The sequence below is a fragment of the Oncorhynchus kisutch genome, linkage group LG12 (assembly GCF_002021735.2).
Source record: "Oncorhynchus kisutch isolate 150728-3 linkage group LG12, Okis_V2, whole genome shotgun sequence".
Taxonomy (NCBI): Eukaryota; Metazoa; Chordata; class Actinopteri; order Salmoniformes; family Salmonidae; genus Oncorhynchus; species Oncorhynchus kisutch.
This window is the reverse complement of record NC_034185.2, coordinates 52,138,732-52,157,191: the sequence shown is the minus strand read 5'-3', so window position 1 is coordinate 52,157,191 and position 18,460 is coordinate 52,138,732. Positions and strand designations below refer to the sequence as shown.

The 18,460-nt window shown below is 42.2% G+C and overlaps 1 protein-coding gene across 2 annotated transcripts; it reads right to left on the bottom strand.

Annotated features, from left to right (window-relative positions):
- Positions 1-1,445: 1,445 nt before the first annotated feature.
- On the bottom strand, positions 1,446-18,376 carry LOC109901206 (uncharacterized). Of its 2 annotated transcripts, XM_031836587.1 has the most exons (7): positions 17,895-18,376; positions 17,383-17,513; positions 13,536-13,694; positions 9,499-9,663; positions 4,074-4,185; positions 2,893-3,850; positions 1,446-2,795 (listed from the first exon to the last, which is right to left on the bottom strand). In XM_031836587.1, coding segments are annotated over exons 1-7 (1,785 nt in total). In that variant the 5' UTR covers positions 18,154-18,376; the 3' UTR covers positions 1,446-2,794. The 2 variants fall into 2 exon arrangements, with proteins under 2 accessions (XP_031692447.1, XP_031692446.1); XM_031836586.1 differs by having other exon boundaries at positions 1,446-3,850.
- Between the last annotated feature and the right edge of the window lie 84 nt (positions 18,377-18,460).

The window sequence follows — 18,460 nt, the reverse complement described above, 5'->3', positions numbered from 1 at the left end:
GGCTCCCCAGTGGGTGGGCCAAAGCCCGCCCATGGCTGCGCCCCAATGTAACATCCATAGATTAAGGCATAATTCGTTTATTTCAATCGACTGATTTTCTTCTATGAACTGTAACTCAATAAAATATTTGAAATTGTTGCATGTTGCGTTTATATTTTTGTGTGGTCTCATTGACATAGAGTAGGCTGCCTATGCATAGAGGGGGGATCACGTGGTATTTATATTTCCAACGAAAGTAATTTAAATATGATTAGACTATAGTTTACTACAGTGTCTGTAAATAAATATTGATAATGGAAAGATAATGGAAAGCCCTCAACCAACGTGAGTCGAGGTGCAATCAAAAAATGTGATCACAATTGAAAAGGAAAAAGGCGCGCACAGGCTACCATGGGGGGTGAGCGTTGTACCTTTTGGTTTTCAATAAATATTGATTAGGCTACCAATGTATTTGTCTGCCTGCACATCGTCGTCCTAAAATGTAGGCTATATGCAAAACCTAGCTCAAGAGAAAGTGCAAGTGTCCGCTGCCATCATTCTTGCTGCTGCTTCAAGTTCAGTAGCCATACGTGCGAGATCAGGTACACGTGTAATACAATAGAGTAGGCTATTGCCTATGGGCGGAGAAGCACGGGGCAGTTCTTTACAAGCAAATGTACTTTTAAAATATGATTAGGCTATAGTTTACTACATTGCGTATAAATCAATATTGATTACCCATATTTGTCTCCTACTGAAATCCGTCCCACTCCTAAAAAGTATGCTATAAAACGTATCTCAAGAGAAATTGCAAGTCTCCAACTCTGCTCTCTTAAAAACTACGTTTGGATGGAAGTTCAATAAGTAGGGTAATGTTAACTAGCTGGCCTAGTGCATCGTCTCCCATGAAAGGAAGTTAGGCTAGTTACCAAGTATTTTAGCCGGGTAGCCTAGGACAACAAACGTAAAGTGTGTACTGTATAACAGTCATAGACCGTTTAGGCAACATGAAAGAAGATGGCGGCATTGGTGATTCTTTTCAAGTAGGGTGAGTCAACGCACGCACGCACGCACAGAAATCAGTACCACGTTGATTGGAGTTTAAATGGTGCTGGAATAGTGGAGGCAGTACCTGTTTCCTTTGCGGTAATTTTCCGTGATTCTAAATCAGTAGTTGTTTAGAAGTCCGACAATGTCGGAAACATTTACTTGCTTGACCAGCATGGTCATGTGTTTTGTTAACTTCACGGGATAGATGTTACTCTCCAGTTTTGTGATGAAACAAAGGTGTGGTTGAATTTATTCTGCCACTGTGTCTTCTTATTGTCTCGGCCTTATGCCTTGACACTGTGATATATAGGCCTATGAACTAACAGGTTATAGAGCAGACAACGCAATCATCACACAGGTTGTAATATGGCTTTCCCCCCCGGATTGTTTGAAAAAACATTTAACTTTGACTTAACTTATCCATTTGAGTTTATTAAGAAGTATATAAAGGCTCTCACAGAATAGTACACATCCCAGCTGCACTCGGGTAGGGAGACACTCCACATAAAAATCCTAAGAACAGACAAAATCTTCTCTTTCATGCCATTTACCACAAGATTCATTCTTCAGTAGAGCAATGTCGACTTCTTCCAAGACTCCAAAAATGACTCCTTTGACAGGTGACACATCAATGCAAGATAGACTATATTCATATTTTCTGATCACTAGAAACACACTAAATGGAAACGGATTCACCAAGTCTGGCATACATTGTTTTTCCAAAACCCGCAGTCTTACCAGATACAGTGGGGATATGATCAAAACTAGACATATTTTCTCCTTATCCCATTCTTTTGGACAAAAGTCCACTCATCCTTTTCTCCGACGCCATTCGATTTCAGTTCCACATCTGCTTCTGCCATGTCGCCTAGCCACACCCACTTCCGTTACACCGAAGAGAAAGTATCTTATTGGTTGGCGTCATAGCTCAAAGGGTGTGGTTAAATGAAAGTGATTTATGCTGTTCTTTGAAATGCGGTACTGCTTATAACACTACACATCAAATCTCCTATGATCAGTATCTTTCAAGCAGAGAGCAGACTAGTTTAGAAAAAAGTGTGTTAGAATATATAATAATATCACTTTATTCCATCTACATCACCTCAGTAAGGTAAAAATTAAACTGTCCTTATTCTAACCTAGTCTCTCTAAAAACAGGTACACAAGCCTATTTTAAATGACAAGTTAACAAAGGTTTAATGAATGTTATATGGTTAATTACCCTCTTAGCCCAAGACACTTCACATGATGACTATAATTAACAGCTAAAGAATAGTTCCAAGATATCCCTTGTATATATCTCAAGCCACACTGCTACAATTTCTCCCCATTGTGGACACTCCTATGTCTAATAAGGCTACTCAGGAATGAGAAGCTCTTGTAATATAGCTTGCACTTGAAAGGCCTCCTTAGTGTGAACGTTCTGGTGCTGGTTCATATATTTAGTCTTAGCGAAGTGCTTCCCACACCTGGGGCAGGCGTATGTCTTGTCAGCATCCGTCCTCATGCTCGGCCTCGCGTGTTGTAATCCAATGACACCAGAGGAGGCCAGAGCCACCACCCTCAGATGGTTAGTCTTTGAGCTCCCTCCTTGACCTCTAGCCATTGTTTGGGTGTTGTTGGGATTGTGTGCTGTGTTACAGGCTAGGTACCTCTTGTGAACACCAATCCTGACCCTGTCTGTATTAGTTGTGTAACCATGAGGTAACTGAGGAAGGCTAGACCCAGGTCCAGGCTTTCTATGAGCCCAGGCATTAGACAGGACCCTGAAGGAGAAGACACACTTTTTGTTTTTGTCTGTTTTTAAAAGTGAGATACTGTATGAAAAGCGCTAAATAAAATAATTATTCCTTTAACACTCACTATACGTTGTCCGTGTGCATTTTCTGCTGGTGTATCCTGAGATAACTCCTCTCCGAGAACACTCTTTCCCCAGTGCGTACAGACCTTTCCCCCATGTGGACCTTCAGGTGTATCTTCAGATGGTGCTGGTGGGAGAACCTCTTCTCACACTGGGGGCAGCTGTAAGGCTTCTCCCCAGTGTGAACCCTCTGGTGCCTCTTCAGGTTGGACAACTGGGAGAAACTAGCCCGGCAAAGATGACAGCTGAATGGTTTCTCCCCCGTGTGCATCCTCTGGTGGATCTCCACCTGTTTGGGGAAACTGAAGGCTTTCCCACAGAACGAACACGGGAAGCGCTTCTCTTTGCCACCAGATCTGCTGATAGCGTTACTACTACTGTCATTTGTCAATGGGCTTGTGTAGCCATTTAGTGTTGAGCCACTAGCATTGTCTGAGGTCTGGTTTAACATTAGGAGACTGTGAGGAGGACAAATGCCAGGGAGTGTCTGTGTTGTCGCAGGGTCCATGTTCCAGTTGATAGATCCTACAGAAGGCAGACTGAAGGCTGCACCTGTTAGGGGGTTAACCTGAGGCACCATTAGTCTCTCTGAATCACAACTATAGGAGCAGGACGGAGCATCGCTGGATGAGTCTGTGTCTGTTCTGTCCCGCCGCATAAGGACACCTCCCGGTCCCTGCAGACCAAATCTACACCTCGCCCTGGTCTCAGCCAGTCTGTTGTCATGGAGACTGAGTTTGGTTGTTGTTTTGTGTTCGACTGTCTGTTTCTGGTTTTGGTTCAAGGTGTTGTTCACCACTCCAGAGTTGAGGACACTGTCCCATCCACTGATCTCCACTATGTCGCCTCTGGTCCTGGCCTGCTCAGTGATGTTGTCCCCTGAGCCCTTGGGTGCACCAGTCTGGGTCTGGGAATCCAAGATGGCAGCCCAGTCTCCTCTGTTAGCCTCCAGCCAACCACCTGCAGGAAGAGGTTACAAAATAGACTTTACAAACATGGCAGAGAACACTACATTTTGTCAATTACCTGGTGAAGTTCATACATTATAATGTGTGTTTTTGTATATAAACATAAGTTGTATTGATTTCATTTTATGAATGAAGAATAATATAAAATAGGCAGGTGCATAACTTTTCCCATTTAAGATCTATTACTGTATGTAGGCTGTGTATTTCTCCCTTACCTTGCGCCCCCATCTTTAGTCCACTCAGCAGATCAATGATCTCTGGTCCTTCTTCTATTGTCTCCTCTTTGACCAGCAGCAGGTCAGGCTTCCCATCCTCCATGTCTACTGACTGTAAGAGATACAGAGTGAGAGGATGTTGGATCAAGAAATCTGATATGAGCACCCTGCTATGAAGCATCTTCTGATTGGGCAATGAGGGATTGCTATGAGTACAATGCAAGCATGTTAGTTGATGTGATACTATGCAAATGTGTTAGTTGATTTGACTACCTGACACTCTTTAATGGTTTGATACTTCAAAGGCATGATCCCTCACTTAAGACAAAATGAATAAAGACCAGGGGCCACATCAACAAAGTCTCAGAGTAGAAAATTGGTCATAAGTGCAGGGAATAGATACATTTTACTCTTATGGGTAAAAATAAAAGCTATGCTTGAAGCCTCTTTAGTCATCTAGATGACCGATATTTAGGAAACCTCTTGAGCTGTCCTAACCAGTTAAGAGTTACCAGCAGGTGTCTTGATTATAGAAAAAGGCAGCGAGTCAGTGGTTCTGGTGCCATAGACAGGAAATTGCTTTAGAGTTGTTGAAATAATGTTTTGATATTTCTAAAGGATCAATCCAGAAATAATCTAGACCTACATGCAACAGTATTTCTTACGCGTTTGACAATGATTTCACAAGGTCTAAATCACATATGTCTAAATACTAACACTTGCTCTTTCCATGACAGACTGACCAAGTGAAAGATATGACCGTTATTGATGTTACTTGTTAAATCCACTTCAATCATTGTAGTTGAAGGGGAGGAGACAAGTAAAACACAAATTAAGCCTTGAGACATGGATTGTGTATGTGTGCCATTCAGAGGGTGAATGGGCAAGACAAAATATTGAAGTGCCTTTTGAAGGGGTATAATTTGATAAATACAGTTTCCTGTCTGTATCAAGAATGGTCCACCACCAAAAGGACATCCAGCCAACTTGACACAACAGGGAAGCATTGGAGTCAACATGGGCCAGCATCCCTATGGAACACTTTTGATACCTTGTAGTCCAGGCCCTAACAAACTCAATATTAGGGAGTTGTTCTTAATGTTTTGCACACTCAGTGTATTTTTACATTCGATTATTTCATGAATCGACTTCATGTTATTTAAACGGAATAACACATTGTTGTTAAAATGCCTAAAACCTTCTCTGAGCTGGGAGCTTTTTATTGTCTGAAAACAGTTTGACAGAAGAATCCTAAGACCCTTTCTGAGAATCTTTGTGGATAAGGGTCCAGAGTCTCAGAGTGGAAGTGCTGATCAGGGGCCGTAGTTATCAAGCCTCTCAAAATGACTCATAGGAATCGACTGTGACCTAATTTACACACTGCTCAGAATAGGACCTAAAAAGGTAGTTATAAGCGTCTCTCCCCTACTCTCAGCGATGAGTAGGGGTTAATTTTATGAGTTGATCTCAGCACGTTTTTACGACATGAGAAGATCCGTTAAGTGAAAGTGTGATGACGTTTTGTATTTTTGGGGGTCGAAAAAGGGCACACTGAGGATATTCCACATTTCCAAAAACAAGACTGATACAATTAAGCAACATTAATATCAATATAATATTGGCTATTAGTCCTACTTAGGTTTAATAATACGCACAGGCACACCGGCGCATGACCACTGTGGTGAGAGAAAGAGGCTCATCTAACTCATCCAATTAGTTTGATAGAAAATGATTAACATCTGTCTCACAGATGGAAATAAAACTGGCGGGATGAGGAAAGTATTTTACTTGCAGAGCAAGATGAGAAATACAAAATTATTATCAAGGGCCATATCTGAAACAGCACATTCCATTTTTCTATAAGAACTCCTGACGAATGTGAACAACGCTGGTATACCATCCTATCAAAATGTAGGTTGGAGATTTCCATTTCCCTTCAGAAGTTGGCAAAAACAGGTACACCTAAATTCAGTTGCTATGTTATGCACGCTGTAAAGTTGACTATTTTGTTGTCTAATGGGTATTGTCTGCATTCAGGAGGTGGCCCTCCACGTAAACACCTCAGTGCCATAGCGGAATGTGTTTAACTACCTGAAGGGCTCAAAAGTGAACATCTCGAGCATTGGAGATTAGCAAGACGCTGCGCTGTTGAGGGTCACCGATCAGCACAATAGGATTTAAGCTTAATGTTGAATTTCAAAACACTTTATTCACATTTATATTTTGAACAAATTGTTTGCGGAAAACTTAGCACACACTAAATGTGTTTGATGGATCGCAGGAAAAGCGCAGTGTAACGAGTGCGCTGAGAATCGGGAAGCAAGTTCAGGGAGTGAGTGTTTTAATAAATAAAACCAACACAAACAACGCACCGACATGAAAACAGAGTCAATAACACCCGAAGAAAGAACCAAGGGAGGTGATAGATATAGGGAAGATAATCAAGGAGGTGATGGAGTCCAGGTGAGTGTCATGAGCCGCAGGTGCGCGAGACGATTGTGACAGGTGTGCGGAATAATCAGCAGCCTGATGACCTAGAGGCCGGAGAGGGAGTATATGTGACAAGCAGGAATAGGCCTTTTGTAGGCTACAGTCAAAGCTATAGCTTGTAATGGTGCGACTGCTGTCGCCACCCAAATATTATCCAATTTGAATAAACGCTTGCGCATTGATGTGAATCTCATTTAGCTATTTGCCACTTATGGATTGTGGTTGTTGTGGATGGCTGTTCACAGATCTAAATGTGTATTTTAACCCAATAATGGTTGAATTCAAGACGTTTAAGCTGCCTATCAATCATTGTTTTTTAAACCAGTAGACAGCCAGTGAGAAAATGCGCTCTTGCAACAGCTGCATAGTGTGGATCCCAGCCTATGGAATACAATTGGGGCTTATATTGCTCAATCTAATTCATGCTGATAAAATAAATAAATCCATAGGCCCAATGGACATATGCTCAAACTTGCACACTTTTGATAGACTTAAAGGGGCAATCTGTAGTTGCTACGTCAATTTTTGAACTTTCAATGGATATATATATATCCATTTATTCTTAAAGAATATCACTTATAAATGCCTCATGAGCTTAGTTCAAGTGTCACACTCCATGAAAAGCCCAAATATAAGCTTGTTTTCTCCAATGTTTGCAAACATTGTAAATGTAAACAAACACTATAGCCTCATAACATGGTTAAAACAATTTTGATGTCATCGATGGTCAGTCCTTGCATCCGTAGCTCTGTCTATTATTCTGACAGTGGTTATATTTCTCCAGGCCCATCCCGCAGCTTTTTTTTTTTACCAAAACAGAGGCGGGGCAACCATTTTGTCATCGTTCTGTGGATTTGCCCTTTAAACAGCTGCATATTATCAAGGAATCAAAGTGTCACCAACAAAAATTTAAACAATAGGCCAATAGCAAATGCAGCATAAGGCATTCATTTTTCACATGTAAATATAACTTTTCAGTAGGGCTCAAAGCATAACATTCCATGAGCACAGCTTTTAATTTTTCAACTCGAATCAATGAGCCCAATCAGTCCTCCATGACAACAAAATCAAACATAGTAGGGCTGGCTAATAAGTCCTTATTTTTGGGGTTATGCTCAGGTAAAACAATTTGGCAAATCTATACTTCCATATTTAAAGTCCCATTCTTGAAGATTAAGGGGTAATAACATTTATTGGAATGACTGTAATTCTGATAGACTTTGGTTTTTAATGTAATTTAATGTAATCTTTAATGTAAAGATATAATTTAATCGTATTATTATATGTAGTAGTAGAAAGCGGTGGGTTAGAAGAAGCCTACATAACCAATTCGTAAAGTAAAATTTCACATCCATATATGGCCAGATGTGTAAACTTTAACATTGATTTATCCTGCAATAGATGTGGTTCAATTGCTAACATACATTGTTGTCTTCATCTATTAACGCTTTAGTGGAAAGTAATCTAAAAGTAACTGTGTGTAATCAGATTACGTTACTGAGTTTGGGTAATCCAAAAATTACGTTACTGATTACGATTTTGGACAGGTAACTAGTAACTAACGGATTACATTTAGAAAGTAACCTACCCAACCCTGCATATCTGTATGATGCTCTCCCATTCCAATAGCTTAATGTTCTGTAGCTAGATATTGGGTTCTACGAGACCATTCTCCTGCGCTGACAAAACGGCAAAACGAAGTGTGGAGATTGTTATGCGAGCCTACCTAAAGTGAAGGTTGGTAAAGTGCTGGTGGAAAAGCGTTCCCTGTCCACCTATGGCACTGGGGCTTGCATCATCATCGCCATAGTCACTGTTGTCATCGTCAGTTTCAGATTGTCCATCGTCGGGAGGTAGACGGATGAGCCGTAGTTTGCAGATGTCGTTCAATATTGAAGAAGCCATTATTATGCGACAGACCATCCTTGCTTGGGCTGTGACGCACCTCTCCATGGAGAACATGAAATCTCCTCTTCCACTGGCCTATTCCCCTTTCTACCAGGCTCCGTGTGATCCCTCAGATAAAACAATATTTACATGTCATTTTATGTGGATTCAAATTTTAATTACACTGAGATAAAGCCCACTGTATTCTGTAGCCAAGTAAATTAAATGTTTGGCCTATTGCCTCACCTGTTATAATTGAGCTGAGCCCCGGGGAGAGGTCGTAGAAAAGGGGTTTAGCAGCCACCTTATCTGGGGGTACCCCTTGTCACCAAGAAAGTGACATCCAAGGGAACAACATTTCGCTCAAACAGCATGTTGAGGCCGCTCTCACTGAGCACTCTGGAGTCGTGAAGACCCAGGCCAGTTGGCTACAACATCAAGAATCTTTTAGTCTGCATTAAAAAAAACACTTGTGTTAATACTGTGGTACCGCTTTCGATTGATGAATGTGTCCTCATCCATGGAGGGCAATGGTTTTTGATGTGGGCATAAACAATGACGCCAACAACTCCCGGAAAACCAGCGAATTGGATGACGGCAGCATGTTTTTAAAAAATAATCTGGCATAGAGTGGTGGGAAAACGAACCTTTGATTTGAGGTGCTTTAAGTGCCATCTGGGTTTGACGGTCTGTGATGGACCCAAATCATCACTGTTACACTGTTGCCAAGAAGGGTAAAGTGGCAACTCCTAACCGGTTAAGACACCTATTGAGCTCTCTTAAATACACCCTGAGATATGAGTACTTTTAAGTCATAGGAATGTTGATAACATGCTCTTACTCCTACGCGTAAAAGTAGGACCAAATATGTGTCACTGAGAATTTTCAGGCAGTTAGATAACTACGGGCCCTTGTCCCCACCTGTCTACATAGTGTTATTATGATCTCAAAGGCAAAACTGTTCCTAGATCGGCACTCCTTCTCAGAGGCTTTGTGGATACGGGCCCTGACCTAATACCATTCAGACAGTAGTTTACAGTTGGCTCACCTCAGTGAGACTGTATGTGGTCCTGTGCTGCTCAGTTGGTTCCTCTGTGGTTTCAGGAGGAGGTGTAGTCTGGTTGTCCTCCATGACCATGGTCCCCTCAGGGTTCCCCAGACTCTCCTCACACCCCTCCTCCTTCACCAGCAGCACCTCTGGAACCTCCTCCTCCTGGAAGTGACAGGTGATACAGATTACACCGACATAGTATCCCTCAGGTACGTATACACACACAGTCGCACACACGTATAATAAACACACTTTAAACATGTTGGGGCCATACTTACGAATATTAGAAAAGGTTTAAGCAACAGCCAATTAAAGTCGTTGACGTAGTGGCACGTGAGCAAAGGCTACATGTTAGCTGTTCCCATTACAGTGGGGCAAAAAAGTATTTAGTCAGCCACCAATTGTGCAAGTTCTCCCACTTAAAAAGATGAGAGGCCTGTCATTTTCATCATAGGTACACTTCAACTATGACAGACAAAATGAGAAGAAAAAAAATCCAGAAAATCACATTGTAGGATTTTTTATAAATTTATTTGCAAATTATGGTGGAAAATAAGTATTTGGTCAATAACAAAAGTTTATCTCAATACTTTGTTGTATACCCTTTGTTGGCAATGACAGAGGTCAAACATTTTCCGTAAGTCTTCACAAGGTTTTCACACACTGTTGCTGGTATTTTGGCCCATTCCTCCATGCAGATCTCCTCTAGAGCAGTGATGTTTTGGGGCTGTTGCTGGGCAACCCGGACTTTCAACTCCTCCAAATATTTTCTATGGGGTTGAGATCTGGAGACTGGCTAGGCCACTCCAGGACCTTGAAATGCTTCTTACGAAGCCACTCCTTCGTTGCCCGTGCGGTGTGTTTGGGATCATTGTCATGCTGAAAGACCCAGCCACGTTTAATCTTCAATGCCCTTGCTGATGGAAGGAGGTTTTCACTCAAAATCTCACGATACATGGCCCCATTCATTCTTTCCTTTACACGGATCAGTCGTCCTGGTCCCTTTGCAGAAAAACAGCCCCAAAGCATGATGTTTCCACCCCCATGCTTCACAGTAGGTATGGTGTTCTTTGGATGCAACTCAGCATTCTTTGTCCTCCAAACAGGACGAGTTTAGTTTTTACCAAAAAGTTATATTTTGGTTTCATCTGACATTCTCCCAATCTTCTTCTGAGTCATCCAAATGCTCTCTAGCAAACTTCAGATGGGCCTGGACATGTACTGGCTTAAGCAGGGGGACACGTCTGGCACTGCAGGATTTGAGTCCCTGGCGGCATAGTGTGTTACTGATGGTAGGCTGTATTACTTTGGTCCCAGCTCTCTGCAGGTCATTCACTAGGTCCCCCCGTGTGGTTCTGGGATTTTTGCACACCATTCTTGTGATCATTTTGACCCCACGGGGTGAGATCTTGCGTGGAGCCCCAGATCGAGGGAGATTATCAGTGGTCTTTGTATGTCTTCCATTTCCTAATAATTGCTCCCACAGTTGATTTCTTCAAACCAAGCTGCTTACCTATTGCAGATTCAGTCTTCCCAGCCTGGTGTAGGTCTACAATTTTTGTTTCTGGTGTCCTTTGACAGCTCTTTGGTCTTGGCCATAGTGGAGTTTGGAGTGTGACTGTTTGAGGTTGTGGACAGGTGTCTTTTATACTGATAACAAGTTCAAACAGGTGCCATTAATACAGGTAACGAGTGGAGGACAGAGGAGACTCTTAAAGAAGAAGTTACAGGTCTGTGAGAGCCAGAAATCTTGCTTGTTTGTAGGTGACCAAATACTTATTTTCCACCATAATTTGCAAATAAATTCATTAAAAATCCTACAATGTGATTTTCTGGATTTTTTCCCCTCATTTTGTCTGTCATAGTTGAAGTGTACCTATGATGAAAATTACAGGCCTCTCATCTTAAGTGGGAGAACTTGCACAATTGGTGGCTGACTAAATACGTTTTTTGCCCCACTGTACATAAGCTTGCAGATTTAGCCCTATGATAACCTACTAACCTCATCAGGTGGTGGCTTAAACTGAACCTTTTTCTCATTTTTGCAAGTATGGCCTGGAGAGTTACCCATCCCAACTACGTTTGAGTCCTATACTGTAGTTACAGAAGGACTTCATTGTTGTTACAGAATGACTTCATTGTTGTTAAACCCATCATGGTGGACATAAATAGGATAATGTGGGTAAAATAATATGTCAGCTATGATTAGTTAAGTCAGCATCAGTAGGTGTTTGTTAGTGTAATAGACTACAGGGTGTTTGTTGTCTAATAGACTACAGATTGTTTGTTAGTGTAATAGACTTCAGGGTGTTTGTTAGACCAACAAACACCCTGTAGTCTAGTACACTAACACACCATGTAGTCTATTAGACCAACAAACACCCTGAAGTCTATTAGACCAACAAACACCCTGTAGTCTATTAGACTAACAAACACCCTGTAGTCTAACAGGTCTAATAGACTACGGGGTGGGTCTAATAGACTACGGGGTGTTTGTTGGTCTAATAGACCACAGGGTGTTTGTTGGTCTAATAGACTACGGGGTGTTTGTTAGTGTGTAGGTATATTTAGTAAGTGTATAATGGTTATAAAGCACTGTTGGGTGTATGCAGAATAGGGTGAGATCAGATGTGATGTATATTAAAGAGTCTCAATGAAAGAATGAAAAGTCCCATTTTGTGTTTACTAAATGTAAACAAGGTTTAAATACACCATATGAAAACCACACGCCTCAACAAAAGATCTGCATGAAGTTGACAAACTGCATACATTTTTCTAATTCATTACTTTTTTTTTAAGTAGTTGAATGGAAGTAATGAAATGGGCATTTGTGAACATCATATAGCCTACAAAGTACAAACACAATATATTACAGACTTTAGGCTCATATATCACACAATGTCTGGATGCAATATTCTATTCAGGAATATTCAACACTGAAATCTGTTACTCTCATTCTTCCAAATACATCAGTGGATATTTTCTGCGGACAACACTGATCTAAACTTAACCTATACATTGGAATGGTTTTTCTGCTGGTGTAACCTGAGGATGCTCCTCTCTGAGAACCTCTTCCCGCAGTGTGTACAGGTGAACAGCCTTTCTCCTGTGTGGACCTTCAGGTGCCTCTTCAGGCTGCTAGCCTGGGTGAAGTGGATGTGACACTGCGGGCAGCTGTAGGGTTTCTCCCCTGTGTGGACCCTGTGGTGCCTCTTCAGGTCACCAGCCTGTGTGAAGCGCATAGGACACTGGGTACAGCTGAAGGGTTTCTCCCCTGTGTGGACCCTCTGGTGGATCTCCACTGTCTGGGGGCAGCTGAAGCCTTTCTTACAGAACATGCAGAGGAACCGTTTCTCTTTACTACTGCCTGATGTGGCTTCCCCTCCCTGAGCCTGAGCTCTAGCCTTGTCGTTTGAGTTCAATACCTGATCGAAAAGGATGCGGCTGTGTGAATCGGAATGCCCCATCGACGTGGACACTGGGTTGTGATCCCTGAGCACGGATAAAGGGGAGTGGGTCGTGACATTTGGATTTGTCTCTAAGCTTCCTCTGTAATCTATGAAACCTCTGCCCTGTGAGTTTTTGTCTCCTAGGTGACTATCTGCATTCCATGTGGGAGGAATGTCGCCCTCCACTTTCACAGTCACCTCATCTAAAACTAAATCCTCCCCTTTTTTATCTAGGCACCCTTCAGAGTATACACTACTACTGTACCGGTTCCAGTCCCCTGTAGACAGATCAGTCTGTGTCTCTAAACCCAAGGATATGTTGCCAGGGTCCATCTCTGTAGTGTAAGAACAAGATGGATCATTACCAGTCTCTAACACGTCACCTGAGTCTGGATGGGAATGAACCATCCTCACGCTCGAGTTACTGTAAAGTAAATACTCTGAGCCGGGAGCAGGACAGCCCAGTGGCCCCAGTCTCTCTGGGTCTGATCTGTGGTCAGATCCTGTGTGTAAGAGCCTTTGTGTTACAGTTAAAGTCTCTGTGTCGGTCTCTGACTTGAGGACGGCGTTCAGCGTTCCACTGACCTCCGTGATGCTGCATCGGGTCCTGGGCTGGGGCACGGCAGTGGTAAGGCCCTCAGTGTCTACAGGGGTCATCACTCCAACCGCTGCTACAGTCTGGATGTCTCTAATGTGTTGTGGCTCTCGTTCAGACCTCTCATGCTTGACCCCAGGATCTGCAGACTGATACAAGAAGAGAGGTTATAATTCATGACTAGAATCGGTAGGGATGTAACTATTCAACCAAAACGCATCGGTCCCAATTAAAATGTTTCAGATACAATTGCATTGGTCCGCACCCATTGTTCGGTCAACGCGTCGGTCAGAAAGTCCATTCAAACATTACAAATCGCAGATTCACTAACATGTTACTGTCTTTCTACCTTACCATACCTCCTCTTTTGTCACAACCGATGCGTCCTCTCTTCAGTGTCGAACTAAGAATGTACCCGTGTTGGCAGTCATTGGTCTACAAGTCAGCTTGCATGCCGAACAACCCCAGGAAATATCAGTAGCCTAGTTAAGCTACTGAACGGGGGCTTTACAATAGATCTGAGTTTCGATTGTTCAGGTTCACCATCAGCAATAGTTTTAGTAGTTTTGCTTCAAACAATCAGTATATATGGTCATTTTTAGATATACTGGGTAAAGTTAACCATTTCAGAACAAGGACAGCAATCTGGCGCACTGCATTTGTTTTTTAGATGGGGGGTGAAAGCCAATTAATTTATAGCACAACTTTGGATATGTCATAGCTCATTTGTAAACGATCAATATTGATACATTATGAGCTCAAACACTTAATCTGCAAACATGACAAGTTAATTAGTGGGTGATGGTAATTTCAGAACCAAAGTGGGGAGACAAAAACAGGCTACATTGACACCCCCCCAATCTGATAGTGGTAAATACCTAGTCTCCCTTATGGCTCAGATCAGGTGCCTAGGACATAGATAATAGACATACATCCTTTACATACACTAGTGATGCAGGGGTTGGCTCATTACCCACAGTCCCCACGGGTGTATCCGTGTGGATGAAGGGAGGGTGGGTGGCGGTCGGGTTAAATACTTTTATATCTGTAGGCTGCATCAGCCTGGTCTCACAGACTAGACGAAACATAGTAAACGTAAATCCGGGACACTCAAATTAGAATGGTATGTTACGTTTGGTATGGTTACATGAGAGAATGCAAATGCACAGTTAGGGACCGTCAGCAGAGGTGCCATCTTTATCAGCATCATAAAAGCTGATAGTATTTCAACCACATAAAATATGCATCTAAGCCGAACTGAAATCTTATCAGAAACATGTTGGATCGTTTTCCCAGCTTTCTATTTCCTTACAAACTGTCACATGAAAGATTTTGTGCAAAATTTCAATTTTTATTTTATACATTGCACTTTCTCCCAGAAAGCAGCAGAGATGACAGAAAGCAGTCCACATTCTATTATTTATTGACATTATGCTGGTGAGCAAGGGTTTATTCAGTCTTCTAGGGTAGCATACGATGACAGAAGAGAAGCTGCATGTATCTAATTATAGACAAGTTGATTAACAAAATAGCCAAAATGTCGGAAATTATAAGCAGAAACATATTTAAATGAGTCAAAAGATTCCTACACCACCTGTCCAAAAATCTTTTAAAATTGTTTTTTTTTACCTCTTTCTCCCCAATTTCGTGGTATCCAATTGTTAGAAGCTACTATCTTGTCTCATCGCTACAACTCCTGTACGGGCTCGGGAGAGACGAAGGTTGAAAGTCATGCGTCCTCCAATACTTAACCCAACCTACCCGCACTGCTTCTTAACACAGCGCACATCCAACCTGGAAGCCAGCCGCACCAATGTGTCGGAGGAAACACCGTGCACCTGGCTACCCCGGTTAGCAAGCCACAGGAGTCGCTGGTGCGCGATGAGACAAGGACATCCCTACCGGCCAAACCCTCCCTAACCCAGACCGCGCCCGCGACCGGGGTTACGACAGAGCCTGGGAGCGAACCCAGAGTCTCTGGTGGCACAGCTGGCGCTGCAGTACAGCGCCCTTAACCACTGCGCCACCCGGGAGGCCCCTGTCCAAAAATCTTCCCGCCATCTTTGACTGTAGCCTACAGCGCATTTTCTATATTAGCAGGTTAGGGTCGGGTCTCAGAATTGAACTTTATCACATATAGTTGGGCGGTTGCAGATGGGTTATTAGCAATTGTGGATGGGTGAACCACTAACACACACACACACACCATAGACATACATAATGTAGACACACACACAGTCAGCTCCAGCTCAGAGAGGCCCAGTTCATGAGCTCCATCAGCAGCAGATTTTAATTTAGAATGGAAAATGAATGTGTTTATGCAACAAATGTTTGTGCATCGAACCGAATCACATCGAATTGTTCTCTAATCAAACTGATTCGCATCGATTATTTTTAAGCTAAAACTAGGGCCGGGACAATACCAGAACCGCGATACTCGTTAGTATCATGGCAAGGAAACAAAACATGAAGCGGATTTAACTTCTTTAGGAAGACAGACCTAATGTTGGAAACGAACCTCATTATGTTGTCATCCAGAGTCACATGTATTGATTTGCCAAGTTATAGCACATAAAATGTTATATAAAACAGGTTTTTAAAGGACAATTTATTTGCCTAATTCGTGTTTTCATTTTTGTCATGGAATTTTTTTCCGTCCCAGCTCTAAAACATATCTTTCCAGTATCGTAACAGAGCGTGTATCTACAGTGCCTTTGAAAAAGGATTTGCCCCTTTCTGATTCTCTATTTTTGCATATCTTTGATACTGAATTATCAGATCTTCAACCAAAACCTAATATTAGATAAAGGGAACCTGAGTTTATAAATATTATTTATTTTTTTAAACTTATTTTATTGCTTTTAAAAAGTTATGCAACACCCAATTCCCCTATGTGAAACAGTTATTGCCCCCTTACATTCAATAACTGGTTGTGCCACCACCTTTAGCTGCAATGACCAACCAAATTCTTCCTGTAGTTGTTGATCAACCTCTCACTCGCTGGTGGAGGAACTTTGGCCAACTCTTGTATGCTTTAACTCAGCGACATTTGTGGGTTTTCAAGCATGAACTGCTCGTTTCAAGTCCTGCCACCACATCTCAATTGGGATTAGGTCTGGACTTTGACTAGGCCATTCCAAAACTTTATATGTGTTGCTTTTTAACCATTTTCATGTAGACTTTATTGTGTGTTTTGGATCATTGTCTTGCTGCATGACCCAGCTGCACTTCAGCTTCAGCTCACAGACGGCTGGCCTGACATTCTCCTGCAGAATTCTCTGATACAGAGCAGAATTCATGGTTCCTTCTATTAAGGCAAGTCGTCCAGGTCCTGAGGCAGCAAAGTATCCCCACCTCACAAGGCTTTCTCTCTCTCCAAATTGAGACCTTGAAACTGAGATACCTCGGTGGTTCCCATATTCTGGGCGTATTGCCAAGTTGAGGAACAGTGATAGTGATGATTCCTCCATACATGATCAGCCAGTCATCTGCATGAACCTTTCCAATTAGTTAGTAGAAAGTAGCCTTGATTCGATACTTTGTAGCATTGATTTGATACATAAACATAACACTTCCCTCACAGTGTAATGACCTGTCCCATAATTAATATAGTTGGTTCACTTTGATATTTCAAACTGCATGTCCTGATCGCGTCTGGTGTGGATGGACAAAATCAACATGCGCGCGAAGGCGCACACGTGTGGCCGGTGTAGTCAGCATGTAAGAATTGGATAACAATGTCATAGGGAAGTCTCACAAACTCTGCATTGGCAGATAATAGCTGAGGGGAGCCTTTCTGAAATAAACGGGACACATTTGCAACACTATTACACTAACCTCTATCATGATAGGGTGCTGGGTTGAGATTCCACTCCCCTCATCAACAGTGATTGATTGGTCATCTCTCCATGTATTGTGTCCCGCTGGTTTAACAATGCTCCTGTGGCCTCCAGTGAGATGTCCTTCACCTGAGAGAGTGATTGGAGGAAAAGAGGTGGTTAGGTTAGTGGTATATTGTACACTAATGATGCTGTCAACAATTTGCAAGGATGCACGGTAACACTTCTTATAACTTCTTGATATACTATGTATTGATTATGTTCCATGCATCACATTGTTTTCAATGAGTATATAACAGGAAATGTAGTACATTAAGAATCTGGTTAGGATATGATATTGTGTCTTTGCGCAAGATATCTAGTTGAGTAATCTGGGGAATTATTATATACTATCCGACACCCAATTCTGGTTAACCATATACAGTATGTGGTTAACAAATCTAAAGTCACACATGCGTAGAGCGGAACCGGGCGACCGGCCTCGCAGCTTCGGCATTCTGCAAAATGTACCTCTTCCCATTCCTCTGTATCGGTCGAGGATCTTAACACTTCTGGGACGACTGGCGAGGATGCGCTCCCGTGACCCCTTTAGTTCCAGTAGCTGTAGTTTCCTCCGCAGAGCCCTGTTTTCTTTCTGGCTTTGAGTTATTTCCAAACGAAACACTGTATAGTCGTCGTCTACGAGTTTACAGATCTCTGACACGGCTGCATTCGCTAGCACCTCCATAATGGAGGCTATTTGAGTGTGAAAAACCATACAGTTAGCCATTGTTAGCTAAGCAGCTAGCTAGCGTTACCTTGATAACATATCAAGCAAGTCCTGTCTCAAACGCGAATTAAACACTACATGGGGTATATATATATTGTTATACAGTTAAATTATTCATATTTTGAATTCCAGGGTGTCAATAAACGTCTAAAGTAAAACTCTAACGATGAAATTGATATTGGTAACTGTTTACACCAGCACCTTGTCGCAACACCCAAAAGTACTTCCGGGTCACAGGTTTTCGGCAAATTTCCCAAATAAATGTTCCAAATATAATTTCCCTATGTAATAGAAAAGTATCAATAAC

Coding starts and splice junctions, on each gene's coding strand:
- LOC109901206 (XM_031836586.1), bottom strand. CDS start 18,153: ATGGCTAACTGTATGGTTTTTCACACTCAAATAGCCTCCATTATGGAG. Junction 9,664..13,535: donor CCCGATGCAGCATCACGGAG/GTCAGTGGAACG, acceptor TGTCACTTCCAG/GAGGAGGAGGTTCCAGAGGT. Junction 4,186..9,498: donor CCACATACAGTCTCACTGAG/GTGAGCCAACTG, acceptor TATCTCTTACAG/TCAGTAGACATGGAGGATGG.